Source organism: Patagioenas fasciata, chromosome 4, assembly GCF_037038585.1.
Source record: "Patagioenas fasciata isolate bPatFas1 chromosome 4, bPatFas1.hap1, whole genome shotgun sequence".
In the NCBI taxonomy this organism is placed as follows: domain Eukaryota; kingdom Metazoa; phylum Chordata; class Aves; order Columbiformes; family Columbidae; genus Patagioenas; species Patagioenas fasciata.
This window is the reverse complement of record NC_092523.1, coordinates 39,607,622-39,633,848: the sequence shown is the minus strand read 5'-3', so window position 1 is coordinate 39,633,848 and position 26,227 is coordinate 39,607,622. Positions and strand designations below refer to the sequence as shown.

The window sequence follows — 26,227 nt, the reverse complement described above, 5'->3', positions numbered from 1 at the left end:
GGTGGTAGCTTACCACTATCAGAGAATAAAGTTCTACGTTGTTCCTTTCCTCAAGTCTTCCACTCACCTTCTCTCTGACACTGCATTTACTTCATGCTCAAGTGTTCAGCTCAGCTCAATAAGTCAACAGAGAATTAATCCAGGAAAAAAAAAAGTGGGGGGAGAGCATAATTTTCTGTCCAGATCAACAGGTTTAATTATCTCTGGGAGTCGGCTTCCCTGGAGGCAGCTCAGGGAAATGGGCAGAAATGGGAAGTTGCAGGAAGAAGGACCCTTTCAGCAGCAGTGAATAACAAGATCAGCTCAGCTGCTGTGAGCTGTTATCTATAGGCTAGGTTTTCAAAATGAGATAATTTTTTGCATTTGAATAATTGAAATGACAAAATATATGTAGAGTTTTCAAGTGCTTAGGTTATGTACAACCTACCAGCTATGGTACATCATCATGTCCTCTACATGGAGATATGTGTTCAAATCAGTTATTTGGCTTTTACATTCTGAGTTGGAAATCTTGTTACTTTCCAAATGTAAACTAGGTATTTGCATTAGCTTGATGAGGACTAACATGTCTAATTTTGAAAACTGAGTTTATTATGTTTCGGTATACCCAAAGACACAAGAACTTTACCTCATAGCCTTTACACACAAAGATTTTCAATGGCTTGATAGAATTTCATGACATAGATTAATTAAGTCAAGCATATTTGGATAAAGCTTGGAACTGAAATTAGAATTCACATTTAGCTTCAGGGTCTTTCCAACCTACTTCCAAACTCTGACAGTGTCAAGCTCAGTAAATAAATGTAGTATGTTAGCCATGACTAATAACATACATCTTGCTGAATCTGAGTTTGAACAGCAATTAAAACAACAGAGCTGAGGCCATTCTGTTGAATGAAATATACAGCATGACCCGACGTTGCACTGCTAGGCTGTCATTACAGGAGTTATCAAGAACAGCAAAATGGTTTGTATTAACTGTGCCACTCTGGTGTTTCTCCAAATCATTTTTATACCCTAGCAAAATAAAACAGGAAGGGGAAACCCAGTGGCTAGACAGTGTATTTAGAATATATTGATTTAGCTTCTGTCCATCTAGTTTTTTTCAGAGGCAAATATAAGTAGTCACTAGCAGCTGTCAGAACAGTCTCCAACAGGTCACCCAAGATTTTATCATCCAACTCAAATATTCCTTGTATTCATCCTCACAAGTAATGTATTTGTAATGCTCTCCAGTCTTTATAGAGAAACCATGGTAACAGCACTGGAAATTGAGATACTAGATTGTCCCAGTGTATTTTGCTCAAGTGATAGATTTTTTTTTTTTTTTTTTTTTTTTTTTGAGGCAGCTGTTTCACACTGGGTCTCATTTCAATCATATCTCCTGATTCATCTCATTAGTATATACTGACCTTAGAGTCGCTGTCCCTTCTTATTAGTGTTAAAAGAATAAAAAATACTCTTTACAAATCATTGCCAAATAGGAACAACTTTCTATTGGGAGAATTTAACAGATACAAGTTTTAAAAAGAAGACTACTGTTTGGTTTGGAATGACAAAAAAATGTGAGAAAAATCATGGAGGCAGAAGTGAGAAACAGAAGGGACTGGTTTTTATTGTAGCAGAATCACTAATATCAGCTTGGGAAAGGTTTCTGTTTCAAAAATTTCTACTGTAGCTATAGGTTCAATCATCTTGAAACTTATTTAAGGACAAGTTAGCCATACAGTTTAATTTACGAGCTTTATTTACGAAAATTGGGAAGGTGGTAGACTTGCCGTCCCGCTGTTATTCTCAAAGTCAATGAAAAAGCCAGATGACCAGCCTGGTTCAGTTTCCTTGGCTGCTTGAGTTGGTCTGAAACTATATCTTACCTCTCCTTAGAGTGTCCAAATCTATGGCCTGAGGAAGTGTCATAGGGTAGGTCCCCTGTGTTGATACCATTTCTTACATTAATGCTTTTTTTTGTGGTAAATAATTATTTGGAGTATCCTGCCTCGAGAACATCTGTAACTACTGAATAGCTTTTCTCACACATTTCTTCTTTGATTCAACTAATTCTTAGGATTTTGTAAAAATATGACTGGTTTTCATTAAGAAATTGCAAAAAGAAGCCAATTTGAGATGTCCCATATGTGTGGGAAGTTTGTATTTAGGGGATTGTTTCAGGCTACTCTTTAACATAGCCTCTACACACGAAGTTTTTCAATGGCTTGATACAGTTTCACGACACAGATGAATTAATGGCTGATCTTTAACCTCAGGGACAGAGACAGTGTTCCTTTTATGTCCTTCATACATCTTGGTTTTGACTTTGAGATTCATTTGTATAAAAGCTGTAATATAGGGGTAAATAAGTGAAAAATCTATCTACTATAAATGGAGACAACACTGATGACACTAACTTACCAGTGTCAGACTGGGGATTCTTGTGGCTAATTGAAATACAATGATGTAGTTATAGAGGGGTTCAGGCCAGAGCAAAAGCTGTCATGCACTCCCTGAAATGGTGTCTGGTTCATATTGAACTGCTTGTTTGGGTCTGTGAGCTGGAGTGAGGAGTGTTGGCAGATCATTTCTGGTCCCTCAGTGATGCATTTTAAACTCTAAGGATCAACAGACTACTGTAACCCTTCTGCTTAATATTTTAACAGTAGGTCCAGGTACTATAGAATCCAAGTAAGCTGTGGCATGCCTTTAATTAACACCACTAATGTTTTGATGCAAAAGAAAGCTTACGGGTATGTTCAGGAAGATTTTAAAAAAATCTGTGTGTCAAATGTCATGTTTACATGTCCAAATTCACAGGTGGCAAACGTGGAATAACATTTAAAACCAGTATTATATTGGGTACTCTCTGGACTAATTTTATTCAGAGAAGAATTTCCTGGATGTTGAAATGAAACGTCACTCCACAGATACATTCACACATTATGCAGGGAAAAGGTCACTTAATAATCAAGATCCTATTAAGGAAAAGCATTTTCTCAACCAGAAACCTCTGCATTACTGTACCAGAGACATCCGCAGTCATCCCCAGAACTCAGGTTACAGGAGTGTTTGCTGCAAAGCGAGTAGAAACTCATGAGTGCAAAGTGTAGGCTCAGAAAGTCAGAGAAATTGGATTTTTCAGAAAAGCATAGTGACTAGATCTGTGCTAGTCAAGACTCAATAAAATAGTTTGTCCAAAGTCCTCTGACTTAAGGAATTATCAGCTTCCTTATCTTGAACTTGATATCAGCTGTTCTGCTCTGCTCACCATAATCTGCTGACGTACTTGCAAACCGCAGACATGCAACGAATTGAAGTCTGGTGCTGGATTAAGGACCATCATGTAAGCTCAAAGAAATCACTAATAATAGCAAAACCGTATTGCTTTATGAGTTCAAAATGCTAAGACAGAGTTCAAGGACTGATTAAAGTTTAGATGAGCAGGACAAGTGGTTGCCTGGGGAGTCAGGCAGCAGTTCCTGACAAGAAGGGGTTGAACCAGATTTAAGAAAGGTGCTCAGACTGGGAAGCTTGGAGGGAAAGTGTCAATTTTGATGTTTCTTTCTGGCTGTTTCACTAAATGTGGCCTGGGGTGACAAACACCAATCTTCAGTGCAGAACGGGGTCCTAAAGAAAAGTATTTTTCTGGGGTGGGAAAATTGTATTGTCTCATTTTACAGGGACAGAAGGTGGAGGTGTGAGAAAAAAATATACATTTGACTATTGGGGGGGGGAAGAGCATTCATTGGGAAAAGAAGGATACTACAGAGAGTGAGTCTGCAGTGAATCTAAATTTATTCCAGTGTAATTTAATAAGTTTCTCCAAAGTACAGGATGCTTCATGATGATTTTGTGACATTTGGTATTGTGCCATAGCAGGAAAGGAAACTTCCTCAAACTTCAGGCGCTGAGTTGTCAGGAACACAGAGAGACTGGTTTAAAAAAAAAAAAAGCTGCTGCTTAAAAATTTGCTTGACCTTTATTTCCTCAACTACAAAACCAAACATATTTCTCTTCTGTTATTTTCCTGCTTGCTAACATTGCTGCAGAGGGCAGCAGCAAGTGTAGCGCTGGATGCTGTGCTGATCAACTGCTGTTTCCAAATCAGAGCACATTCATGCAGAGTCAATGGATGGCAGCCACAGCCCCTGTCTCAAAATATGACCTCTTCATTAAATAGTTTCATAGATTAATTTTTATATAAGAAATAAAGTGCAGCATTTTAATTTTTTAGCAGCATAACCTCAGGATCAATCTTTTAATTAGAAAGATGTATGATATCTTGCTGACAGTACTGTTCAGCGTGTGCTAGACTTGTCAAAGCAGGCAAAGTGCTGGAACTGACTTGATTAATAGAGTCTCTTCTCAATAAGCAGGGAAACCACTATTTAGGAAATCTTAAATCTGTTAGAAAGGCACAGTTTATGCAGTAATCTCCAAAATATAGAGTAGTGAAAGATGTTAATTTCCTGTGTTTGCTGAACAACCTTTACACTGGCTGTTTCTTAGGCATCGTAAATCATACTTTAACAAAAATGCTGATGGTGATACACTAGCCTCTTTGAAGCCAGTCACCTATATCTAGGGTTATTTTATCCTTATCTGTGCCAACACATCTTCCAGATTCTCTTCATCCCCGTTTTCCAACACACACCCCCAAGCTCATTAATCCCTTTCTTTATCATTATTATCATCATCATTATTAATTCCCTCCACTGCTCACAATCTTGGCAGGAGATGGAGGGCAAGGAAGCATTACCACTTGTGAATGCAGTTGTAATCTATATGAAGAACTGACTAATGTGGAATATTGCCGCTTTTCTCATCATTTTGGAGGTGTCAGTGAGTATTGTTGAAATATCCACAGTCATCAGTTCCCAGTTTACACAGTACAGTTTTAATATCCCTGACAGGAAATCCCACTGCACCACAAGTAAATGGTTTTGCTGTTTGTGAACCCACGGACTGCAAAATCCTATTTTTTCTTGTGTTTAACTGAACATTCTCACTACATGGAAAAGTTCACATGAAGGTATTCTTTCTCCTTTTCTACAGCTGCTAAATCTGTTGTTTGGGCTTGTATTTCAGGAAAAGTGGTTGGAAAATGCTGTAAAGCTTTTATATTCTTATTTTCTACAACCTTCTCAGCCCCATTGTGGTAATACATTTCTCTGGTTTGTAGCCTGTACTTCTCGCACAATGCTCAGAGCAGCAAGCTGACAGCTTTGCTTGTCATAGTTTATATTCTTCTTCCACCACTTTACTGTTTGTTTGTTTGTTTTCCATCCATTTCAGTGTCTCTCGCTGTTGTTTTTTTACTGACTCTCAGCAGCAGTATGTTTCTCAATTAGTTTTGAAGCCTGATCCAAAATCCATTCAATCTCCCCTCAGTCTTTTACATAATTTGCTGTATGTGTATGTTCCTGTTCCACAGCAACGCATCTTCCACCGCTCAAAAATCATGAGTCTCTTACTGCAGTAATTATGATTACAGTGTAGCATATGGATCGGAGTCTCATTCTCGCGAGCACAGTATTTACATTTTCCAGATAGTCCCCAAGCTGGATCACTCATAAACTAGATAGATAAGACAGGGATAAAAAAACCACAAGAGCAAGCAGAATTCAATTTTAAAGACAAAGAAGTGATGTGAAAAGAGGGTGATTCACTCAAAATCCCCTAAGAGCTGTAGAACAGAGCCAAAAAATGCATCTGTGACATCTAAGCTCCAATCAGGAACAAAGCCATGTAACCACAGCTTAGTCTCTTTTAAAGCTTGTGTTACTGCTTGCCATTAGCTTTCAGATATCCCTATAAAGTGTTTTGCAACATTTTGTTGGAAGGAGCTATATAAATATAAATTGTGATGTAATATATAGTTAACACAGAGGCTGCTCTTCTTTTGATCTTTCCAAGCCAAAATTGCATTGTTTTCATTTTGTCTTTGTTTTTTATACCTCAGCTGCAGACCAGATTCATTGCTTTTGTAAGAAGGAGTCATTAGTGATCCTGAGTTTCATTGTGCACTCCTTAGATAAACAGAGAGGCATTGGTGCTGTGATATCATTTCACCAAATGTTCCACGCCACCTGAATTCCTTTAAAGATACACTGGAACTCTGTGATATTTAACACAGAAGTCATTTCTCCAGTTTCTTGCATTTAGCACAGGTGACATAAAAATGTACATTTTAAAGACAAAGTTGCCAGAATTGATCTTCCCAGACAACATAAAAAATGCTTTTAAAATCATTCTGAAGCTAAAACATAAACAGGAACAGCTGCTAAATGTCCTTCAAGGCAGACCAAGATTCATTTCAGTTACCCTGCACAGTGCAGCTCAGGTGCAGCACAGCATTTTCAAGTTTTATATCTATCAAATATAAGCCTAACACAAAGTGGTGTTTCCTCCCACTTGTTATTGTCTCAGCATATCTGGCAGGGTTTTTTTTTAATTCCTTTTCTCATTTTCTTATTTTATTTTACTTATATCCTGCTGCTTTAGAGGAAGTGCAATATATGTGTACTTCAGCTCACATTGTCTGAGTTAAAGTAACACTGGCCTATATGTATATATTTCTGCTTTCTTCAATTATAAATTTGTTCTACGGCTGACCTTCATCTGAGTCAAACTGCTATGCTGCCCATTCTTCAAAGGATAAGAAACCTTGATTAATTGCTCTAGTACCTTGTCTAGTCTTTGAAATAACACCTTAATCTAAAATTAAAAAAAAAATAAAATAAAAACAGTAAATCTAGGTCTGCACTTGCATCAGTGCACTGGGTCATTTGGAGACAGCCACAGAGAGGAGGTTCCTGCTAAAAAGGTACAAGTGATATAACATACAAATGAAGTATTGCTAGAAAGGTGAATAATATTTTTTAAACAACAGCATTACCCAACTTATTTTAACAATATCATTTTTATGAATTTTTATTATGTTTATGAATATGTTTTCCAGTGAATTAGGTCATATAGGATTAAACAGGTGAGGATTTCAAGGTTTTCTTTAAGAAGCAAATTTTACAAAATGCTTTTGAAAAGAAAATAATGGTCATGTCTACATGGCATTGCAAGACTACTCTGGGCAGTAGTGAGCTATTTTTACTTTGGAGGCAAAGCATTCATTTGGGTGTCCATTTCCAATTCGCCAGTAAATTTCATCCCTGAGAAGGGCTGTGCTCACTAGGAGACTAGTTGGGATAGCCTCACCACAGAAATAGATACTGAAATACTCTTGATTCCATCAACGTATGTGCTTCCATTTGGCAGAGTGATGACCAGGACAGCTGCCTTTATTACCCTGCACCACTAACTTGCAAAATTTGTCTCCTCTTCTGAGGTGCTACTGTGCACCAGAAGCACCTACCCAGAGCTCGTGCACCTTAGGTGGCTCTGTGATAGGAGGTGGAAAGTAGCAGCTTCTCAAGCAGCCCTCAGCTGTACCGGAATGCACAAGGGTGTCCGAGGAATTTCAGGACAAAGCCGACCACGTGATCTTGCCCCATTTTCAGTGGTTTCAAACCCTCCTTAAACACACCAGCATATTTAGGCTTGTTCTGCAATGAGGTGTAGATCCTCGAACATTTGATTACCAGGTCTCAGCTGGATGTCATGGCTGACAGCTGAGGGACAGTAAGGGCTGATACACAAAAAGACCCATAAGAAGCAGCTTCCTAAATCACTTTGCAGCTCAAGCCTTCGCTCTAACCCCTGTTTCTGAATTCATGGTATGAATTGCACAGTCAGTCTCAGGGGCTGAATTCCAGCGAGCTACCCCCAGCAAGTGCTTTAAGTCACACTCAATTATCCCATATTGCATCATTTAGCATGGGCATGTTTGGATTACTAAAATTTAGTCCCTAGCTCACAGCCACACTGCCAGGACGAGGCAGATATACCCACTGTAACACAATCAGGCAAGTGAAACAAAAAAGGCCAAACTCTTGCCCATTTTGACTATAGTTTCAAATGAATGGAATTAATTTGTTTGTTTTCCTGTGATTTCAAAAAGCCAGTAGTTACAGCCAGCTAGTGGGCAGGACAAAAGAGATGGAATGAGAAATGTATGCTAAAAAAGTGTAGAGAGTAGAGATGTACATTGTTCTTTGCAGGCTCTGTACAGAATGTCAAGTATATGTGTTCACATAATACTTTCCAATACCTTTTTTTTTAAGGGTCTGGTTACTCTTGTTTTAATTCAGAGCATATCAGCATTTGGATTAATTCCTTTCTGTATGGCAATTGTTGGTGAAACTCTCAGGTGTCTATGTTCTTCTCTGTTTTAGCCTCCGTCGCAAAATTATTTCACAACATTTTGTTCCAGACCATATTGAATACAGATAAAATCGTTTTGTATATGTAATGCATGGACCTAAATTCTTATCCAGATGCGTAGAGGTGTTTCATGAAACATCTTCATGTATGTGCACATAAAGAGACATGGAAAGGACAAGCGCTCTCTCTTTGTCAGCTTAATTTGGTTTGGTATGGTTTTCTTTCAAATTGGGTGGGAGCAGGTTGGCTATTTTTTGTTTTGTTTTCAGTCTAAAGGCTGAAATCTGAGACCAAAAGTGTCTCTTATGTGGAATAACAGCCACTCTGTTCCAGATTTGTGGGGAGTAAAATATTGTTTTGCCAGGATTAGGAAATAATTTTATAACACTGATGTTTTCAGTTTTAAACTTTTGCTGTGTGGTTGGTGTTAGGATACTTAAAGAGTTCTACTTGGGGGCTGGGTGGTTTTGGTTTTGTTTTTCATTTTCCTGATTTGCAGAGTCAAATTGCTTTTTTTTGAAATCAGAAGTTTATGAGAGTTGTCACTATGCTACATAAGTTGTCTAATAGCCATGTTGGAGCTAAGTGGCTCTGCATTGACAAAACATAGAAAATAATGCCCACAGGTGGGCATGATTGCCATAGTTCTTCTGACATGGCACACAACCTTGCTCTCACGTACACTTGGTAAAACTCAGTCATGCTCAGCGAAGAATTGTGAAGAATTCCTTGTTTGCTGCCCATCAGGACATAGCTCGATTTTTTTAGAGCCATGAAGTACTTGCAGCTCCCATCAGTTTTGACTGAATTTTGGTTGCTGAGACCCGAAGCATCAAACCTGTGTACTCCAGGTTGTTTCATCTGCTTCAGTATTAAAATATTAATGATGTAATGTAGCAGCATGGCCTTTCTTCTCTGCCTACATAAACTTAACTAGAAAGAAATTGATTTTTGTTACTTTTTCTTTACAAAATGAAGAGCATCTTAGTATCTGAGCTCTCTATTCACTGTTCACTCTTCAAAAAAAATAAAAGCCAGGTGTTTTGGAAAAAAATATTTTTTTAGTTCCAATTGATGGATTACTTTACTCATCGAACCTTTCTTTGAAACCTTGGTTCCACATGTTTTAAACAACAGACACAATAATATCTTGATTGTGTTGCAGGATGATCATTAGTAGCTATTCTAAATATGTTTTATTATTTTATTTTGAACGTACTCTGCTTTTGCATGGTGAAATTTTGGGGAGGAGAGTCTGCCATATTACTTATGTCATTTTCACATGCCCATTACGTACAATGCCATCTTTGCTCCCTTTGTTCCCAGGAATCATTCTTTCATTTGCTTTGTGTCCTCTTTCCAGGTGTGGATGTGCGGAGGGGGCATGTTTGATGTTCCATGCTCTCGAGTTGGGCATATCTATAGGAAGTACGTCCCGTATAAAGTTCCATCTGGGACCAGCCTAGCCCGGGTGAGTAATTGGGTCTTCCTGTTTTTCATTTTTGTTCATCATCAGTCTCTTAATTCCCTGTGAACTAGTTTTCAGTAAACCATTAAAATGGAAAATGAATGTTTCTTTATTTTTCTGAAATGAGATGTGCAATTGCTGCAGTTATGCTGCCTTCCAGAGATAAGATTGACAAGAATAAAATGAAAGTTTATAAATACAGAATTGTACATTTCAGCACAGAAGTGTGTTTCATGATGATTCAAAAGAACCTAGCAATAACCTAAGGCTTATGGTTCTTGAATTGCACAGGGCTGTCAGTCATAGTTTTTACAAGCAGGACCAATTTGAATACACATTTTCTTATCAGTCAGCAGTACAGGCAGAATCTCACGAAAGGAACGTTTTCTGAGGCAAAGGACTGAGCAACAATGGTTTGAGCGACTGTCTAATTATTGTGTAAAACCTAGTTGTGGAATGCAGCCAGCCTGGAGCTGCGTGAGTGAGAAATTACAAGACCTCTAGACATTTCTGGAAGACTACTGAACACATCCATATCCGTGAGGGGCTTTTTGCTCAAGACAAAATGTTCTGTCACTTTTCTGGAGGTGTTCATGTGATGTCAAAAGATGGGAGACAAAGGGCACAGATGTAGCTTCCAGGCAAATACTAGTATTTATTCATGCTTGAGTTTAATCTTTTCTGTTTCAGATGACTTTTTTTTAATAAAATTGTATTAATATTAAAGCCTGCGTGTTGCCATAGGGTAGTATTTTATGAACCATATTTTTTCTTAATAATGAAAATGTGGTAAAAGAATAAATTTCTTGCTCTAAGGGGGAGATATTCTTGGTTTCAGCACCACAGGACAAGGCTTGCTGTAGAAACTGCAGCAGAGGAAAGAGGCCGCCTGTGCTGTCTGCCTGACAGCTGGCTAGACAGAAAGAAAGATTTGCCTTAAAAGATCATCTGTGCAGACAGTGAGACACAAAATACAGCAGTGGGGTTAGTGGTGGTGACAAGAAGTATATTGACTAAATTGTGAGATTAAAATCTTACCCCAATACGTAGTCTCAGAGTTTCCCCATCCAGATTTTTGCATTGGCTGAAATAAACTGCTTAATTTATAAATCGCTCATGAAATACTACCAAAAAACATTCCCAGTTATAAAAACAAACTCTATCCCCATGCACTGACTGAGTGCCCTGTATTTTGTGGGAAAAGATCTAATGTGCTGATAGGGTGGGTGTCATCCTTCCTATTCAAATGATGGATCATTTCTTCTATGTTGTGGGGGGTCCAAAACAGGCAAATTTAGGTAAATTTCTGGCATATCACTGAAAGAAAACTTGAATTCTCAGGTTCCTAGCTTCTTTCCAGTACAATATTCTAAATCCAAACATTGATGTTAGGATATGTTGCACCAAGGCTGCCAAGACCACAAGGTCTTCTGTACATTTTAGTGTTTAGGGCTATCTCAATAACTAGCCAAGGAAGAGAGTTTGGTCCCTGACCTGTCAAATTGTGTGTAATTTTAAGCATAAAAATATTCTCTTCCATCCAAGCCAGAAGAGGAAAAGCAAGGAGATACTAATCTTCAGTGTGTATCTTCTTTGATACAGACCACTTGTGTTTCCAAATAAACTGCTCCAAATGGAGCTGTTAACCGAGATAATACTAGGGGAGTATGCACAGAAGTGGCCTGAATATTTCAGCTATTTTTGCATTATCATCCAAATAATATACTATATCTTGCAAAGATTATAGCATTTTATCCAAAACTTTCTTCTAGTTCAATAATATAATGAATAACACACTCAAGAATATCTGGAAGTATTATGACCCCTGCATCAAAAGTAGTACTTTCCACTACTAAGTAGTTTCCACTAAGGTTTTTACTAAAAACTTTTCCATCTTCTGCTATGTAAAGGAGGATGCTGGAGATGCAGTTCACAAACGAATAACTCCTAGGAAGCCCAACTGGGATTGTGTAAGTGGTTGCCAGAGCCCCTTCATTAATCAAGGGAGGATTTCCTCTTGTGTGTTTCAAGAATGATAGATTTTCCAATGCTACCCCACAGCAGCACAAGGGACATGGGATCTGAGTTAGGAAGAGAATAACGCTTCTAGACAAACTCAGGTGTAGCCCAAATCCTGCCATGGTTTTCCTTTTGAGCTTGTTCAGCTTATGTTTGCCCTGAACAAATAATGCTTAAAGTGATTTCACCTCTCTCTGTCTTTTAGCAGCAAGTTTCCACAGACAGTGTCAGCAATGTAATGCCTGGCCAGTCTAGATATCTTTTTAGAGAGTTGTGACCTGGCGTGATGATCACATATGCTTTATTAAATCAGAGACTTGTCAAAAACTCTATTCTGCATCCCCATCACTAAATAACCATTAGTGTACCACACACAACAGTATGTGTCATGACATGTATTTTCTTTGCCCTTCTTTATCTGTCACCCAAGACCTGCAAAGTCTCTGCATATTTTTGCTGACACACACCTCATAAATTGAAAAGCATCCACATATGAGATGTTCTGTCGGTAAAACTGTTTGGTGGTACAGAACAAAAGTAAAGCAAGCTGTAAACATGCATAGTAGATTCATAAAACAGACTTTGATGAACAAATGCAGCTAAAAAGCTGAATATTTTTGTCTGGAGATGTCTTAAGATGTTGCTGCTTGCCAGATGCTTTCAGTGTCCAATTTACAGGTAATTGCATGTAAAGCAAGATTAATGGGCATACAAATGTCAACACTGATTCTACATTATAATGTGGAAGCACCACATAATTACTTATTCATTCAAAACCTATCAATCTCTGTGCAAAACCGTAGTGACTAATCCCTAATTTTGCCTGTTTGTTACAGGTAGAGCATATAGAGAGTGAATTCCCAAATCTGAAAGTCCTGTGCAAGATGTTCCCCTGTTAAAAATTTTTGAATTGTTTTACTGGATTATTTTAGTTGCTTTGTGGTATTCTTGGCTATTGTATCATTTTTAACAGTTCTAGCTAACCCATTTTCTTTTAGCCAGTTGCCTTTGAAATAAGATTTTTAAATATTATTAACGATTTTTTTATAGTTGTATCCCAGTTTATTTAGCTTCCTATTAGAGATATTTTTTTTCTATTCATGATTCTCTAAAAGACATAAGAAATATATCAATAGAAGCTCAGTTTTCCATAGGATATGCAGAGATGAACTCAGAATTTCAAAGCATATCTACAGAAATTTTTTTCATTTACAGGTATTTTACTCAGCTTTTTAGCACTAACTGCAGAACATTAGAGCATTAGGCCTTCTCAAGGGAAGGGAAATCCCACTGAAGTTCCAGTTTGGATGCTAACCCAGCAGCGTGGTGAATCCTACCCCTAAGTTGCACGCCAGGACATGGGATCCCAGAGCACAGTGATCCTCTGAGACAGCAGGCACGAGCACGATGACATTTGCCTCATTACACAGAGTCGCTGAATTGGAACTTGCACAAGTTTGGGGTCAGGAGTTCAGCTGATAAAGGTGGGTTCAGATTCCCACCTGAACCATTTGCTCAGCCTTTTCGTGTGGCTTTGAAAAGGGATCTTTAAAGAAGATTTCTGTAGCAATACCTCTGGTGGTGTGACCATGTTTGCATTTTTGACAGAGCTTCCTTTAATATTATGACCTTTTTTTTTTTTCCCCAGCTGCAAATAATGTTTGGGGCTTTCTTAAAGCAGCCCATTAATGTTTTCAGTTTCCAGGCAAGTTAAATAACCAAGAAGAATCATAAAGGGTAATGGTATTAAACAAGAGGAAATGGCTTTAAAGTAAAAGAAAGGAGATTCAGACTAGACATGAGGAAGAAATTTTTTACAACGAGGGTGGTGAAACACTGGCACAGGTTACCCAGAGAGATGGTAGATCCCGCATCCCTGTAGACATTCAAGGCTGGGCTGGACAGGGCTCTGAGCAACCTGATCTAGTTGAAGATGTCCCTGCTCATTGCAGGGAGGTTGGACTGGATGACCTTTGAAGGTCCCTACCAACCCAAACTATTCTATGGTTCTATCAGTTAGGTGATGCTGTGTTTTCTCATGACTGGAGTGCAAACTGATAGGTGTGGCATGCTACCAAGGGAGCACCGCTGGCACTTGTGCAATCACCTCTGTAGCAAAAGACAGCAGCACAATGTCAGTCCTGATTCAGTAGACACAGTAAGCAGCTAAAACATCAGCTTAGAATAAGCAAATTATTAGGAATCAAGCAAGAAGAATCACCTTCTTGCAACAGCACAGCTATAATGTATGATAATGATGATGATTATACAATACAGCTTTTAAGTTTTCTTTCTAACTTATTTGCATTTGACAGATTTATAAATTCATCATGAAAATTAATTAAAGCAAGGTCTCAAACAAAGCCCTTACCAAATAAAAATTTTAATATCTTCTAATCCTTGAATACAAGAAAGTCAAAGTAAATTTTTAAAATGCTATTTTTTGTATTTTCTCCAATCTGAGTAAACATTTTGCTTTTAAGTTAATAAATGCAGCAGGACAGGCAGCTTAACTATCTGAAGGGAATATAAATGAGATGAAGAGCTAGATGTTTCTGGAAAATAACAGCATCCAAGTGGTGGTATCTACTTTCCAGGATTTGTTCAGTAGACTAGCACCAGAACCCAAGTTACATGGCTAAAGAAATGGATTTGGAATCAAACCTCTGAACTCTCTCAGGCTTGGCTGCAGGGATGGGCTGTGGTCTGTGTGGGTCTGTCAGGTGAGCACGGTGGCAGTCAGCATCCCTGCAGAAATGTCTTTCCACTGTCACTCAGCTTTCGGCAGCTCCCACCAGCCTCCCTACAGGGACCTGCAGCCTCAGAGCTGGGGCGGGCAGCATCCTCACAGAGAACCCTGCCCAGCCCTGCCCCCGAGAGAGCCGCTGAGCAGAGATGCAGCCTTTACTCAGTGCGATGGATTTTTGGTGCTTTTTTTCACACTTTTCCAATGTGTAGATCTTAATTTTTTTTTTTTTTTTTGTGAGATGGAGATGCAAACCTTTATAGCGAGAATGAAATCCTGGCTGTATTCAGATGACATCTGTGGAATTTCAGTTCTAGGTATTTGCAGGCTGCAGGATGAGAATAAATAGTCTCTTGCTTGTCTGCCAGCTGTGCTAACTCTCATGAGAGTTATTTATATACAGCACCAGCTCTGTCACGTAGTTAGCATACTGTCTTCCATGGAGAAGCATTTCTTTTATGCCTGCAGACATCTCTTTATTTGGTCGGGGTTTTTTACACAAATGAAAACCATTGCTGGAATGAAACACAGTTAAGTTTTAAACACAGTTAAATGACAAAAAAAAGATACCCAAGAGGGGGAAAGATTGACAAACACTAGCACTGCCTAAGTTGAAAGGGAGGTAGACAAGAAGTGGAAAGGGATGAAACCCCCCACTTGGACTTGTGGGCAGGTTAAATATTGAGATCTGAACATCACAAAGCTGTAATTAATGTCCAGGAAATGTTTTACCATGCTTTCACTGTAGAAATACACAGAAGTGAGAAATGATTGTGTTCTAACACTGATGGAAGGACCTTTGCATAAAACTGAGGGTGCCATTTTTCTCCTTGTGAGTGCTTTGGAGGGTTGTACCTTGCTGGCTCTGTCATATTAATCTGTACTTGTTGGACAGGCTCCTCCAGTCACACTTTGTTCTCTTCTGTGATGATTTATTGTGTCATTATGCTACCCATATTCCAGAGGAACATAAAGTTTAGTTGTCCTGGCTGGATGGATCCCAATGCATTTTTTTAAATGCATTTTATGTAAACCAAACTACATATTATATTTTATTATTTCCAGCCAATGAAATACAGCTGCTTCCAGAAGTAAACAGGGCACCCCTTCTGAAGTAGCAACAACAGTGTGCTTCACAAAACAAATAATAAAGAACATTTAAGTTAGGAAGATGATGTAGGTGGAGTGAAAATAACCCTACTGGAATTTTTCTAGGAAGGAAAAGAGATTAATATGTCAGCTGTTGCAGAGACTATTATGTTATTTTTAGCAAATAAACAGTCATATTCTCTCTTACATTTCACAACTGAAATACAGTCAGGCCTCAGACATGCTGCGGTGATTTGTATTTCATTTGTGTAATTGAAAGTGATTTTGGTTACTATAATGACAAATAAGGCTACACTAACTGGTGACATCCAGCTCCTTAAAATGTTTAGGTTAGATGTAGGACAACAGGAACTCATTACAGAATCCAAATGTTCCAATAGTAATTTAATATTGACAAAAGTAAAGTCTGTAGGTTGGGGTCGGGGTTGATTTCATGCAAACACTGAGGCACAAAAGCAGGGGGAAAAGAGAAAAAAAAAAAAGGTTATGCAGGTGAAATGAAAGAAATAATAAAACCATTGTTCTGCTTTAGTGTCACCAGGTAACAATAATACACTCTAGAACATCTGGAGAAACTGAAAACAGTAATTACATTTTTCTGTGAGATGCAACCAGAGGATGGAGTTGTGTGGCTTTGCAGCATGGAACAGCTGCAGCAAGGTTGCCCTCTGATCAGTGCTGGCATTGCAAGCCAACACACCAGCCGCAGGCATGAAATGTGGAACTACAAATCTCCTGTTAGGGAACATCTAGCTAAACCTTGCCTAGAGGGCATATTTATGAATCTGTCCTTTCACGTGTCCCTGCTTTACTCCACTTTTCCATTGTCATGGCCAGCATCTACTTTCTTCTCACTGCATTTATTTGAGTAATATCACGTCTCCTGAAAAAGACAGATGATCTTATACACTTAAAAAGAAGGAACAGTCATTTGACTAGTAAGATATATCTTACCCACTCACTGAAGAAAGGGACAAAATGGTCCATGAAAAATTTCTTTTTTTCAAATGGAGAAGTCCTCATTTATCTCTCTCTTTCTCCAGTGAAGTTGATTTAAACTCTTTTTTGAAGTGTAGGTAACAGTGACATTGTAACTTAGTGTCTTGTAAACTATTGCTGAGTGAAAATATAGAACACAGTGGTAGTCTTAAATGTGTGAGTTCATACAAACTTAAAGAAAACTTGTCCAAAGCCCAACAGTAAAGGATTTACCTGAGAGTAAAATTGTAACTGTTACACAAAACTTAATTACATCAAGAATGTGTAGGTGGGCAACTGATGGCGGCTGATGAGTCAGTCTTAGAGCAGTTACCATCACTTTTGTATGTATCTCACAGCTTCTTGGTGACAGCTGTCACAACCTTACATATAGAAATACACATCCACTGAAATATCATTGGGCCTTATTTATTATCGTACAGAACTTTTTTTAACTCCAAATGACGAGAGAGAACAAATTATCATTGAACTGTCATGAATAGGTCCTGAGAAACTCCTCAGGTGTCCGTCTAGAGTCCCTGTGACTTCCTTACGTTATGGGTCAACTCATGTAACTTATTAATTGAATTGATCTTCATTTAATTGCTCCTATTTATTTTTTCCTTTTTTTTTCTATTAAAATACTAGCTTAACCAATGTGGACATATGTAACCTTGCAATGAATTTGGCAACCAAGCTAAGCTACAGCAGTTTTCAGTTGTGGAAACACGTTTCATTTTTCCTTCCTGTTTGCATTTAGATTAGATGGCTAGATTGAATCCAAGCAAGTGTGATCTACAACAAAGTTATCCCAAAACTGATTTTTCTTATTGATAAAAATATTTTATGTCATTAGAGAAACTGGGATTTAAAGGAGTTTTCTTTAGAAGATTGCATAAAGAGTAGCAGAGGTAGAAATCAAGAAGATTCAAATCTAACTCTTATTTTGTTTGTTCTAAATTCTTTGTAGTTTAGCTTCGCTGTGAGACTGGAGTGCTTAAATGATACTATAAGATGTTCACAAAATGATACCTAATCTAGTATGGTCTTAAACTTATTTAACCTGTAAATTCTGTGGCAGTACATACACACACAGTAAAGTCCCAACGAATTGAACCGCTTAGCACCTGTTTTATAGTTAGGATCTGTCAAGATTTGATAGCTATTAATAATCATTCCCAGTAATGAGGCTTTATATCTTGCATGATCAGGTTGTGTCTAGCCTTGCCTAAGGCTCAGGCAAAGAGGGAGTGACTGTACTCCCTTCTCCACCATGTCAGACGTTCACCTAGATTGTGGGAAGGGCAACTCTTCGAGACTCATAAAGAACTTGCAGTCACATCCTTACCTCACAGTAAGTCGCTTGATCGGTAGGCCTTAAAGTGTTTAAAGATGAGTACTCTCATTGTGGTTGTGCTCATCTACTTTCTGTTGTGACAAGGTGACTAAAAGAGCAGCAGCAGCTCACTGACATAATTTGCAGAGAAGAGTTATGTTCCTAGGAGGTTCTTCAGATAGGGCAACTTCTCATGACATTGGACAGCCACAGGACTGGGATCTTCAGCTTACCCGACCTCACTGATCTTGGACAGCCTGAACTTTTGCTCCAGGAACGTGCTAGGTTAGCGTGTTCTCAATAGGAACGCAAATGCTGCATGCCTTTATTGTGTGAGGTTGCACCAGACTAGCTTTCAGAACATCAGCCCTAACTGAATTCGTTCAATTCAAGTAGGGGGATTAACTGCAATTGAAGTTTTACTACTACCCTGGACACATTAATGTTAAAAGGAAGTGTGGTGGATACTGAGCTTGCATAGTGACAATAAGGATAAGAAACTCATGCCAACTGAAGTTAACAAACCTCTTTAAAACTGAAGTGTTTGGATGCTGAGGGCTTGTTCTAGTAACAGGCCACTTCAGAAGGAGCTTCCCACTACTCCAGGACAGGGTTCCTTCCAGTCGTGTTCATAAAAGGTCTGGAGATTTAGAGCTAGCAAATCAAGAGTTTATATTTTTTTAAAAAGAACTTACTGAAATTCAGGGGGCTGCCTCATAAGGGTTCAGTTTTATGACAGTAAAGATTATATATATCTTTATTACAGGATCTGGCAAGGTTTAGGATGATTTTTAGTATACAGTGGAGAGAATGGTCTTGGAAGAACTGGAGAACAAACTTTTAAATAGATTTGTCCAAAGTGTCTTACCTGGTACTTGGGGAATGGTGGGAAGAACTGATTTATTTTTTTTAATGCAATGTTTTAGTGGGTTTACATATACATGTGCACACAAAACCCAAACAGTGATAAAGAACTTATTGGGGAAAAAAAAAAAAAAAAAAGAATTTTTGGCTGGTGATTGAGCTAGTGACCATGTATAGTATCAGTATTTTTGTTGGATTCCTGTTTTATTCAGTTATAATCATCTAAAGCAAAATACAGTTCTCTTAATACAGCCAGATAACTAAAGAGAAAACTCCAGCAGAGCCTACTCCTTATATTGATGGGATAAGTCACTGCTAGAGTTACTCTGAATTTTACTTTCCTAAGAGAATTTTTTTATGATACTTTCACTGTATGCTTATTTTTACAGTACGTTTTTTAAATATGAAAATAGCACTATCAGATAAAGTGATTGTAAAAAATAGTATGATATTTTCTAAAAGAATCTTAAACTGCATTTGCATTGTAGTAAATGGGGTGTACAACATTACAGTGGAAGATATGCTAGAAAGATCACACCTGTTTTCATTATTTAATGTGCTTAATCTTATTTTTTGCCTTATCTACAAAGTCTTATCACACAGTATTTTTACTTTTCAGGAGATATCTGTGTTACAGGGTTTCTGCCAGAAAGGTGGGATTGTCATTTAGATGTTGTTCTTGAATTTGTTCTGGTTTTCCTTGTCCTACCCAGTTCCTGTATTCCTGAGTTCTTATTTCTTGTAAAGTAGTTTAAGTTTTCTGAATATTGCAGCAAAAGTCAATCTTACGTGAAGCACCAGCCAGTTCTGAATAGGGATATAAGTTTTGTGACTTCTTATACTGCTTTAAATTTACTTGCTTTATACCTGCAGGTTTTAACATATTTTCTTCACAGAGAGAAATTTATATTGCACATAGAAACTTATCTTGCAGTGTCAGCTAAAAGTACTTTGTTCTATATCTTGCTGTCTTTGTATTCAGATAAGCCTTATTAGTTCAGAGACATTTAGTTTGCATGGATTAATAAAATTTAGGAAAGGAATTTTCAAATGAATTGTGAAAGCAAATCAGAGTACGAATCAGGCTTACTTAGATGCAGAGAATGTTACATTACCTTATGTTGATGATAATCACATGTATATTGTCCTCCAGCTTATTACAGAGGAAATCTCAGCATTTTGCAGTTAGTGTTCTATAAAAAGACTATTACAAAACTTGATGATCTTGTTTTTACAAAGGAAGCACTAAGAACACCGTAGTGTCTTGGTGTCATCCAGTGAGATGTTGCTTTGTTCATGGGATGAGAGGTTATTGGGCAGCTGTGGATAATGCAGAATAGGCTAAGCCTAAGATGTCATCCACTATGACATCTGCATATAAATTTGTGTGAACTAAGTTGCAGAAGGAATTTTAAAAACAAACAAAAATACAGAAAAATTTACTTCTTGCCTACTTAGATTCCATGAAACTAAATAACAATAAAATATAACTCTTCAGTCTCGTCTACTTTGGGTTTTTTCTTACAAGTCTTTTTTTATTTCATAATTTGAGTCAACTAATTTAATTAATTAATTATAATGTGAATAAATTATAGTGCAACAAAATAGGTAATTGTGTTTCCTGTAAAATGCCAACGAAAATCAACTTTGTGGGACATAAGTCAGAACTGGGTTTCAGGGAACAGAAATAGTCTTAGATAATGTCTATAGGATAAGTGCAGAAAGCCACAAATTGCCATCTCTACCCCATGAGCTGCTCTGCCTCAGCTCAGCCCAACTTCAGCTTTATGTGCTGTGCTTTTGCACAGACTTACCAGCACACCATCGCAGTGGAGCTTCCAGTCCAAAGCTGGTGCAAAACCATCTGTGATATGGTGTAGAGCAAGGTCGAGATTGTTTGCCCCATACATTCTCGTGTAAGACTTGACCCTAAAATTTAGGTAGGAATTGCTAGGTGACTAAACAGTATGATGACAGCTGAAAATTCAGATGCCTTTCAAATGCAAAGTGAAATACATCAGAAGGAATAATTTGAACCATTCATGCATGTTAGTAGGTTTTGAACTATAATAACAGGAAAAAAACACAGGTACCAATGTGAGCAGCTGAAAAAAAATTCTGTTCAACATCCATCATTAATCAAAAACCCATGTCAAGATGCATAAAGAACATGAAGGAAAATAAGGTATTCAACAGATACAGAAGACCATATCTTACAGAGTCAGCAGGAAACAGAGTACTTAATACTCTGTAGTGATTGTTCGACGCTGTAAAGAAGATAGCATACATATACTGGTATTTTTCCATGTTTTAGGACTAAGAAATTAGACCAGCTAAGCTTATAAATTCTGTGGACTGCTGATTTTGTTTGTTTGTTTGTTTAATTCTCCCCATTAGAAACATCATTCACTCAAAGAATGAAGAAATTCATGTTTGCTTTTTTCTGCTGCACAGAACCTGAAGCGCGTGGCAGAGACATGGATGGATGAGTTTGCAGAGTACATTTATCAGCGACGGCCTGAATACAGACATCTTTCAACTGGTGATATCTCTGCCCAGAAGGAACTTCGCAAGCACCTTAAATGTAAAGATTTCAAGTGGTTCATGGCTGCGGTGGCTTGGGATGTCCCCAAATATTATCCCCCTGTGGAGCCTCCACCTGCTGCCTGGGGAGAGGTGAGGAATACACAAATTAGATTAAATTTACATTAGTCTAACATTTTAGCATTACAGGAAATTAAAATTATGAAATGAGATTTAGCTCCTATGATAAGTGGTGTTATTAAAGGCATTCACAGTGATTGGAACAATCCTTGGACTAGCCATTAAAATGAGAAACCATAATGGCTTAGAACTATTGCTGTTCCTTTTATAATTCATTACAATTTTGTGTGTACGGGCCATAAGATGCATGCACAATGAGGACAAGAATGTGGAAAAGAGTATGTATCACTCGTTATTGCATGTCACAAGATGATTTTAAATGCTGAGAATCACCTTAGTAAAAAGCAGATTTGAAAGTCAACACTGCTATTTTTATATAGGCATACCTCCTTCTGTTCTTAAATGGACAATTGTATGTAGGTGGAGTTCAGTTTGCTCTGGTTTGCTCACATGTGCAAGTGTGACAAGCAAAGCCTGGATGCTTTTCTTTTTGAAAGACTGGTTTTGCTCAGCTTGTGGTTTTCATTCTGAAAGTGCTCTCATGACCGAGTGCCAGCAGCAGACAAATGCAATTTCTCATTTGGGGGCTAAGGGGAGAGAGAGGCTGCCAAAGAGAAGCCCCAATATCTGAGCATCATTCCAGAGCAGGGGGCAAGCAAACAGCCTACTAGAACTCTCCACCTGTGATCAAAGATGTTCTGCCTTCAGACCTCTCTGAAGAACAGAGCTGTAGCACACCTTGCTTTGACAGTTTGTTTTGTGTAGAAGAAATGAAAACACAAGGAGTGCAGGGACAGGAAATTACTTCTGTAGCTGCACTGAAAAATTGCAGTAGCCTTTTACCTCTGGGAACTACAGTGGATTCACTCCATCGAAAGGTGGCATGCAGAGGGCTTTTTCCTCTCAGTTTAGTAAGATTTATAAAGAAGGCTTTGCTCTTTCAGTGTGTTGTGCTACTTTTTAAAAAAACATAGGAATATCTGTACTGTGAGTTCTGGCTGCCTCTGATTTTGCTGGAAATGTTCTTGGGGCTCTCAGACAATACCTTTTATATTTGAAACCAAAGGATGAAGTTGAAACTTTGAGAAGTCTTACCAAATGTTTGATTCACACCTCTGCATATCCCCAGTGGTCAAGGCAGGACCATGCAGGGGATTACTAAACACAAGTACCTTTACTATTCTCCAGAATTTCTTTGTGAAAAGGCAAATTACCTCATTACGAAAATTTAAAAATAACTTTCTGTGGTACTAACAGTCCTTAATTCTTCTTCGTAAGCTACCAGTTACAGATATTCAAAGGAACTTCAATTTATCTGTGTCATACTGTTTGCTACTTCTTGGCAATGATTAATTCTTTTGTTAATGTTTCTTATATCTTTGATACTGCTGTTAGCAATCAGGACACTTGACCACGGACGTAGTTATACCCGGTGCTTTATTTCAGCGCTGGGAAACCAGGGGTTCGCACCCAAAGCTGGCTTTGCCGGTCAGTTTAAGTTATGCAGTATTTATACAGTCCATTCACATACATATTCATATATTCATTAAGATACGTAACAGTTACTCAACATTGATTGCAACATCGATTGCAACATCTTGGAACTACTTTGATCATGCGCAGTGTCCTCTGGTGGTCTTTCAGGGGGTCTTCAGGATGAAGTAAGTAGTCTTCATCGCTTCTGTCCTTTTCACCTTTGGGTACTGCACATGTGTACTACTCTATAGTTGCATAACTGCTGACTTGTTCAATTTCTAGAGATACTGTATATGCTTCTTCTCATTCTAGGCATATTTGGGCTAAGATAAAAGCTAGGTTGATAAGATAAGAGTATACTTGAATCCCTTACTAGGTAAAACACGATATGCTTGAACATCCTTTCAGGCACAGTTTACAAAACTGATTCATCCTTTCAGGAACATTTTGTAAAACTGATTCTGTTACTAATACTGCTGCCCACACTTTAAGGGATTAATGTATACCAAGAGGTAACAAGTTTATCAGTAGGAGTCAGGCTGGACTGGGGTGCTGTGACTGCTGGTGTGGTCTTCCTTCATCATCTTCCACGTGTATACACCACATCCTTGGAGGACTGTGCTCATGGGATGTGTAATTGCTCTGGCAACCTGAACAATCCCTAACTCAATCAGAGGGTCTAAATGGATGAGATTGTGATTAAGGTATTCATTCTTTTCATAACAATATTAATATACTCTTTGCATAAAAGCAAGAATTTTTCAAAGTAAATCAAATATTAATAGCAGTGGTATCGAATCTGTACCTCAAACGCACTTATTAAGTTCTTAGGAAAGGTGTGAAGACCAAAGGCTTTCCATTTGCTCTAAAATGCACTTTCTCTCAAATAGCAAGAGAAGTTTCAGCCCTACTACTCTATTTCTTCCTGAGACTGTCATACTCCTGTGAAGTTTTAATTAATTTGTTGGCACTTGCAAAGAACTTGAACAAACTTGAAGGTCAATGGCTGTCATAATTAGAAGCTGAAAGAGGAAAACAGGCTGTGTGTTATTGCTTTGTAAGAATGAAGCAGCTCTAGAAACCTTGCTGATTATACACACCAAAAGCCTGTGCCAAGACTGTCTGTCACTTCGTACCCGCTCTACTTCCACTTGGAAAGACTTTTCATCTGCTTGTCTACGGCAGTCTGAGAATGAATAAACAAAGAGGTACTCAGGCAATTTTTGGCTCACGTATTTTGATATCTAGCGAGTAAAAGCATGTGGTATGAAAGCAGACATCTCATAAGCAGCCTCTGCACAACTCCTCTTTTTTTTTACAAACACATTTATTTAAAATCAGACTCTTAGATTTCTTGACAAAATCCGTTCATGATGGAAAAGAAGGAAATTTGCAAAACAAAAAACAATATTCTTTGCTACACTTGTCATGGCTGTATCTCCTCTTCTTGTTTGTGCCTTTTGTCCTTTGTAGGACATCCCCTTGATATTCTCTTCTGCCTTGTACCATCTGAAATATGTGCAGTAAAGCAATGTAACAACAAATCCAGACAGATTCAGGTAGTGAAACTGTCAGTTCTGTGTCTGGGTGAGATAACTGTCCTCTTTCTTCTGCCACCATGGAAAAAAGGAAAGTTTTCAATTAGCCTTTGTTCTTATCCCTCTGAATATATTGGAAAGTATGCTAGCAGTTGAAAAACAGTAATACGCATCTCATTCTTTTAAGATGGAATAGTTTATTTATAATGCGTATTTGAAATCATGCTGAAGGAAGTTAAAACAATAGCCGCATTAGGTGAAAGTTGGACACCAGATGTTTACTTAGGAAGTACTCATGAATCTACAAGTTGTGATCCAGCATTAATATATTATGTAGATATCACATCTCCACCAATATCTTTGAAAACACATTTTACAGTAAATCAATCATATAATGTCAGCCATTGTCACTTATTTAAGACTTCATGAATCCTATAGTCATGGTGATATGAAAAAAAAAATTGGTTTACTCAAAACGGAAATATTTAAGCTTGGTTTCCTTTGCTGTTACATGAACTTATTCGGTGATTTAATACACAGCAAGTCTCTCAGTCACTACGGAGGTGCTAAGCTGTAGGACCTGAAAATACTCCTTTCTCAGTCCCCAACTCATGGATTTTACAGAATTGTTTTACTGCACTGACATGAAAATGTCACCCATGAAGGCAAGCAGCATATTTGAAAAAGGATTAAAGCCTAAGAACTCACTAACTTCTCTTTTGATTACTTTTTTTTTAAGTTTCATTCTCATACTCTTAATGACTCAATCTCAGCCCACCAAGTGTCACACGTCTGTTGTACAAGAGCGATATAACCAGCTGTTCCCCACCTTGCACAGACCAATCGCTGCACAGCTGGGCTGTTAAACTTCTTTCATCAGGATCAGTGCCACACTGAATAACAGAGTCCCCTGTTTCTGCAGTGAGGTCTTTGGCAGCACTTGACTTCTTTTAACTTCGACTTTTCCTTTTCATGGCTCACACAAAGGATAAATACTTTTAAAATTACTATGTATCAGTTGACAGGAAAGGTGGCTCATTTTTCCATATTTGATCTGTAAGACGTTGATGGCCCCAGGGTTATCTGAGAATGTAAGCAGTGCACTAAAGCTTACTTTTAGTACTGCTCAAATGAAAAAAGCGACATAAAGGAACATTGTTAATACCTTCCAAGAGCTACAGCCACTTTCTTATTTGAGGCATTAAATCAGATGTTTGTAAAGTGTTCTATAAATTGGTAGCACCAAGATGCCTCTCTTCTTGCTCTACTGGAGCACCCTCAGGATTGTCCCAGCACTCTCCCCACATTCATTTTTCTAGCAGATGACTGTAATGAGCATAAAGTTGTCTTTTGGTGTGGACAGTTTCGTGCTGTGATGAGCAAGCAGGGCAGCTCCCAGGGCCCCTGGGGTGCCTCTCCCTCTCTGACTCACCCCCTCTGCCCCAGGCAGGCTGACGTGACCCTGGGTGACAGCCTGGCTCTGGTGCAGGCAGGGCAAGGCTGCTGGAGCCAGGACATCGCCCACTACCTCAACAGCAAATCTTGCTGGAACTCATTTGCCTTTGAACAAAGTTGGAGAGTTTTAGAATTATCTAAGACAATTGATCAAGATAACCACTGGTCCCTGGGAAGCTCTAATTCTCCTCTGTAATTATTGTTCAGCCTGAAATGTAGGAGTGTGGGGGGACATGGTCTTGACTTTTTTCCATTTAGCATGGAGCGTGCAAGTATGTCATTACACAGCTCCCACCACAATGTTC

At 38.3% G+C, this 26,227-nt stretch overlaps 1 protein-coding gene across 2 annotated transcripts in view; it reads left to right on the top strand.

The window, feature by feature from the left end:
* GALNTL6 (polypeptide N-acetylgalactosaminyltransferase like 6) overlaps positions 1-26,227 on the top strand; it is a 456,378-nt gene that overhangs the window by 403,595 nt on the left and 26,556 nt on the right. For both annotated transcript variants that reach the window (XM_071807705.1, XM_065837689.2), the window contains 2 exons: positions 9,632-9,739; positions 21,244-21,465. In XM_071807705.1, the coding sequence (XP_071663806.1) occupies positions 9,632-9,739; positions 21,244-21,465 (330 nt within the window). The remainder of the gene's footprint in view (positions 1-9,631; positions 9,740-21,243; positions 21,466-26,227) is intronic.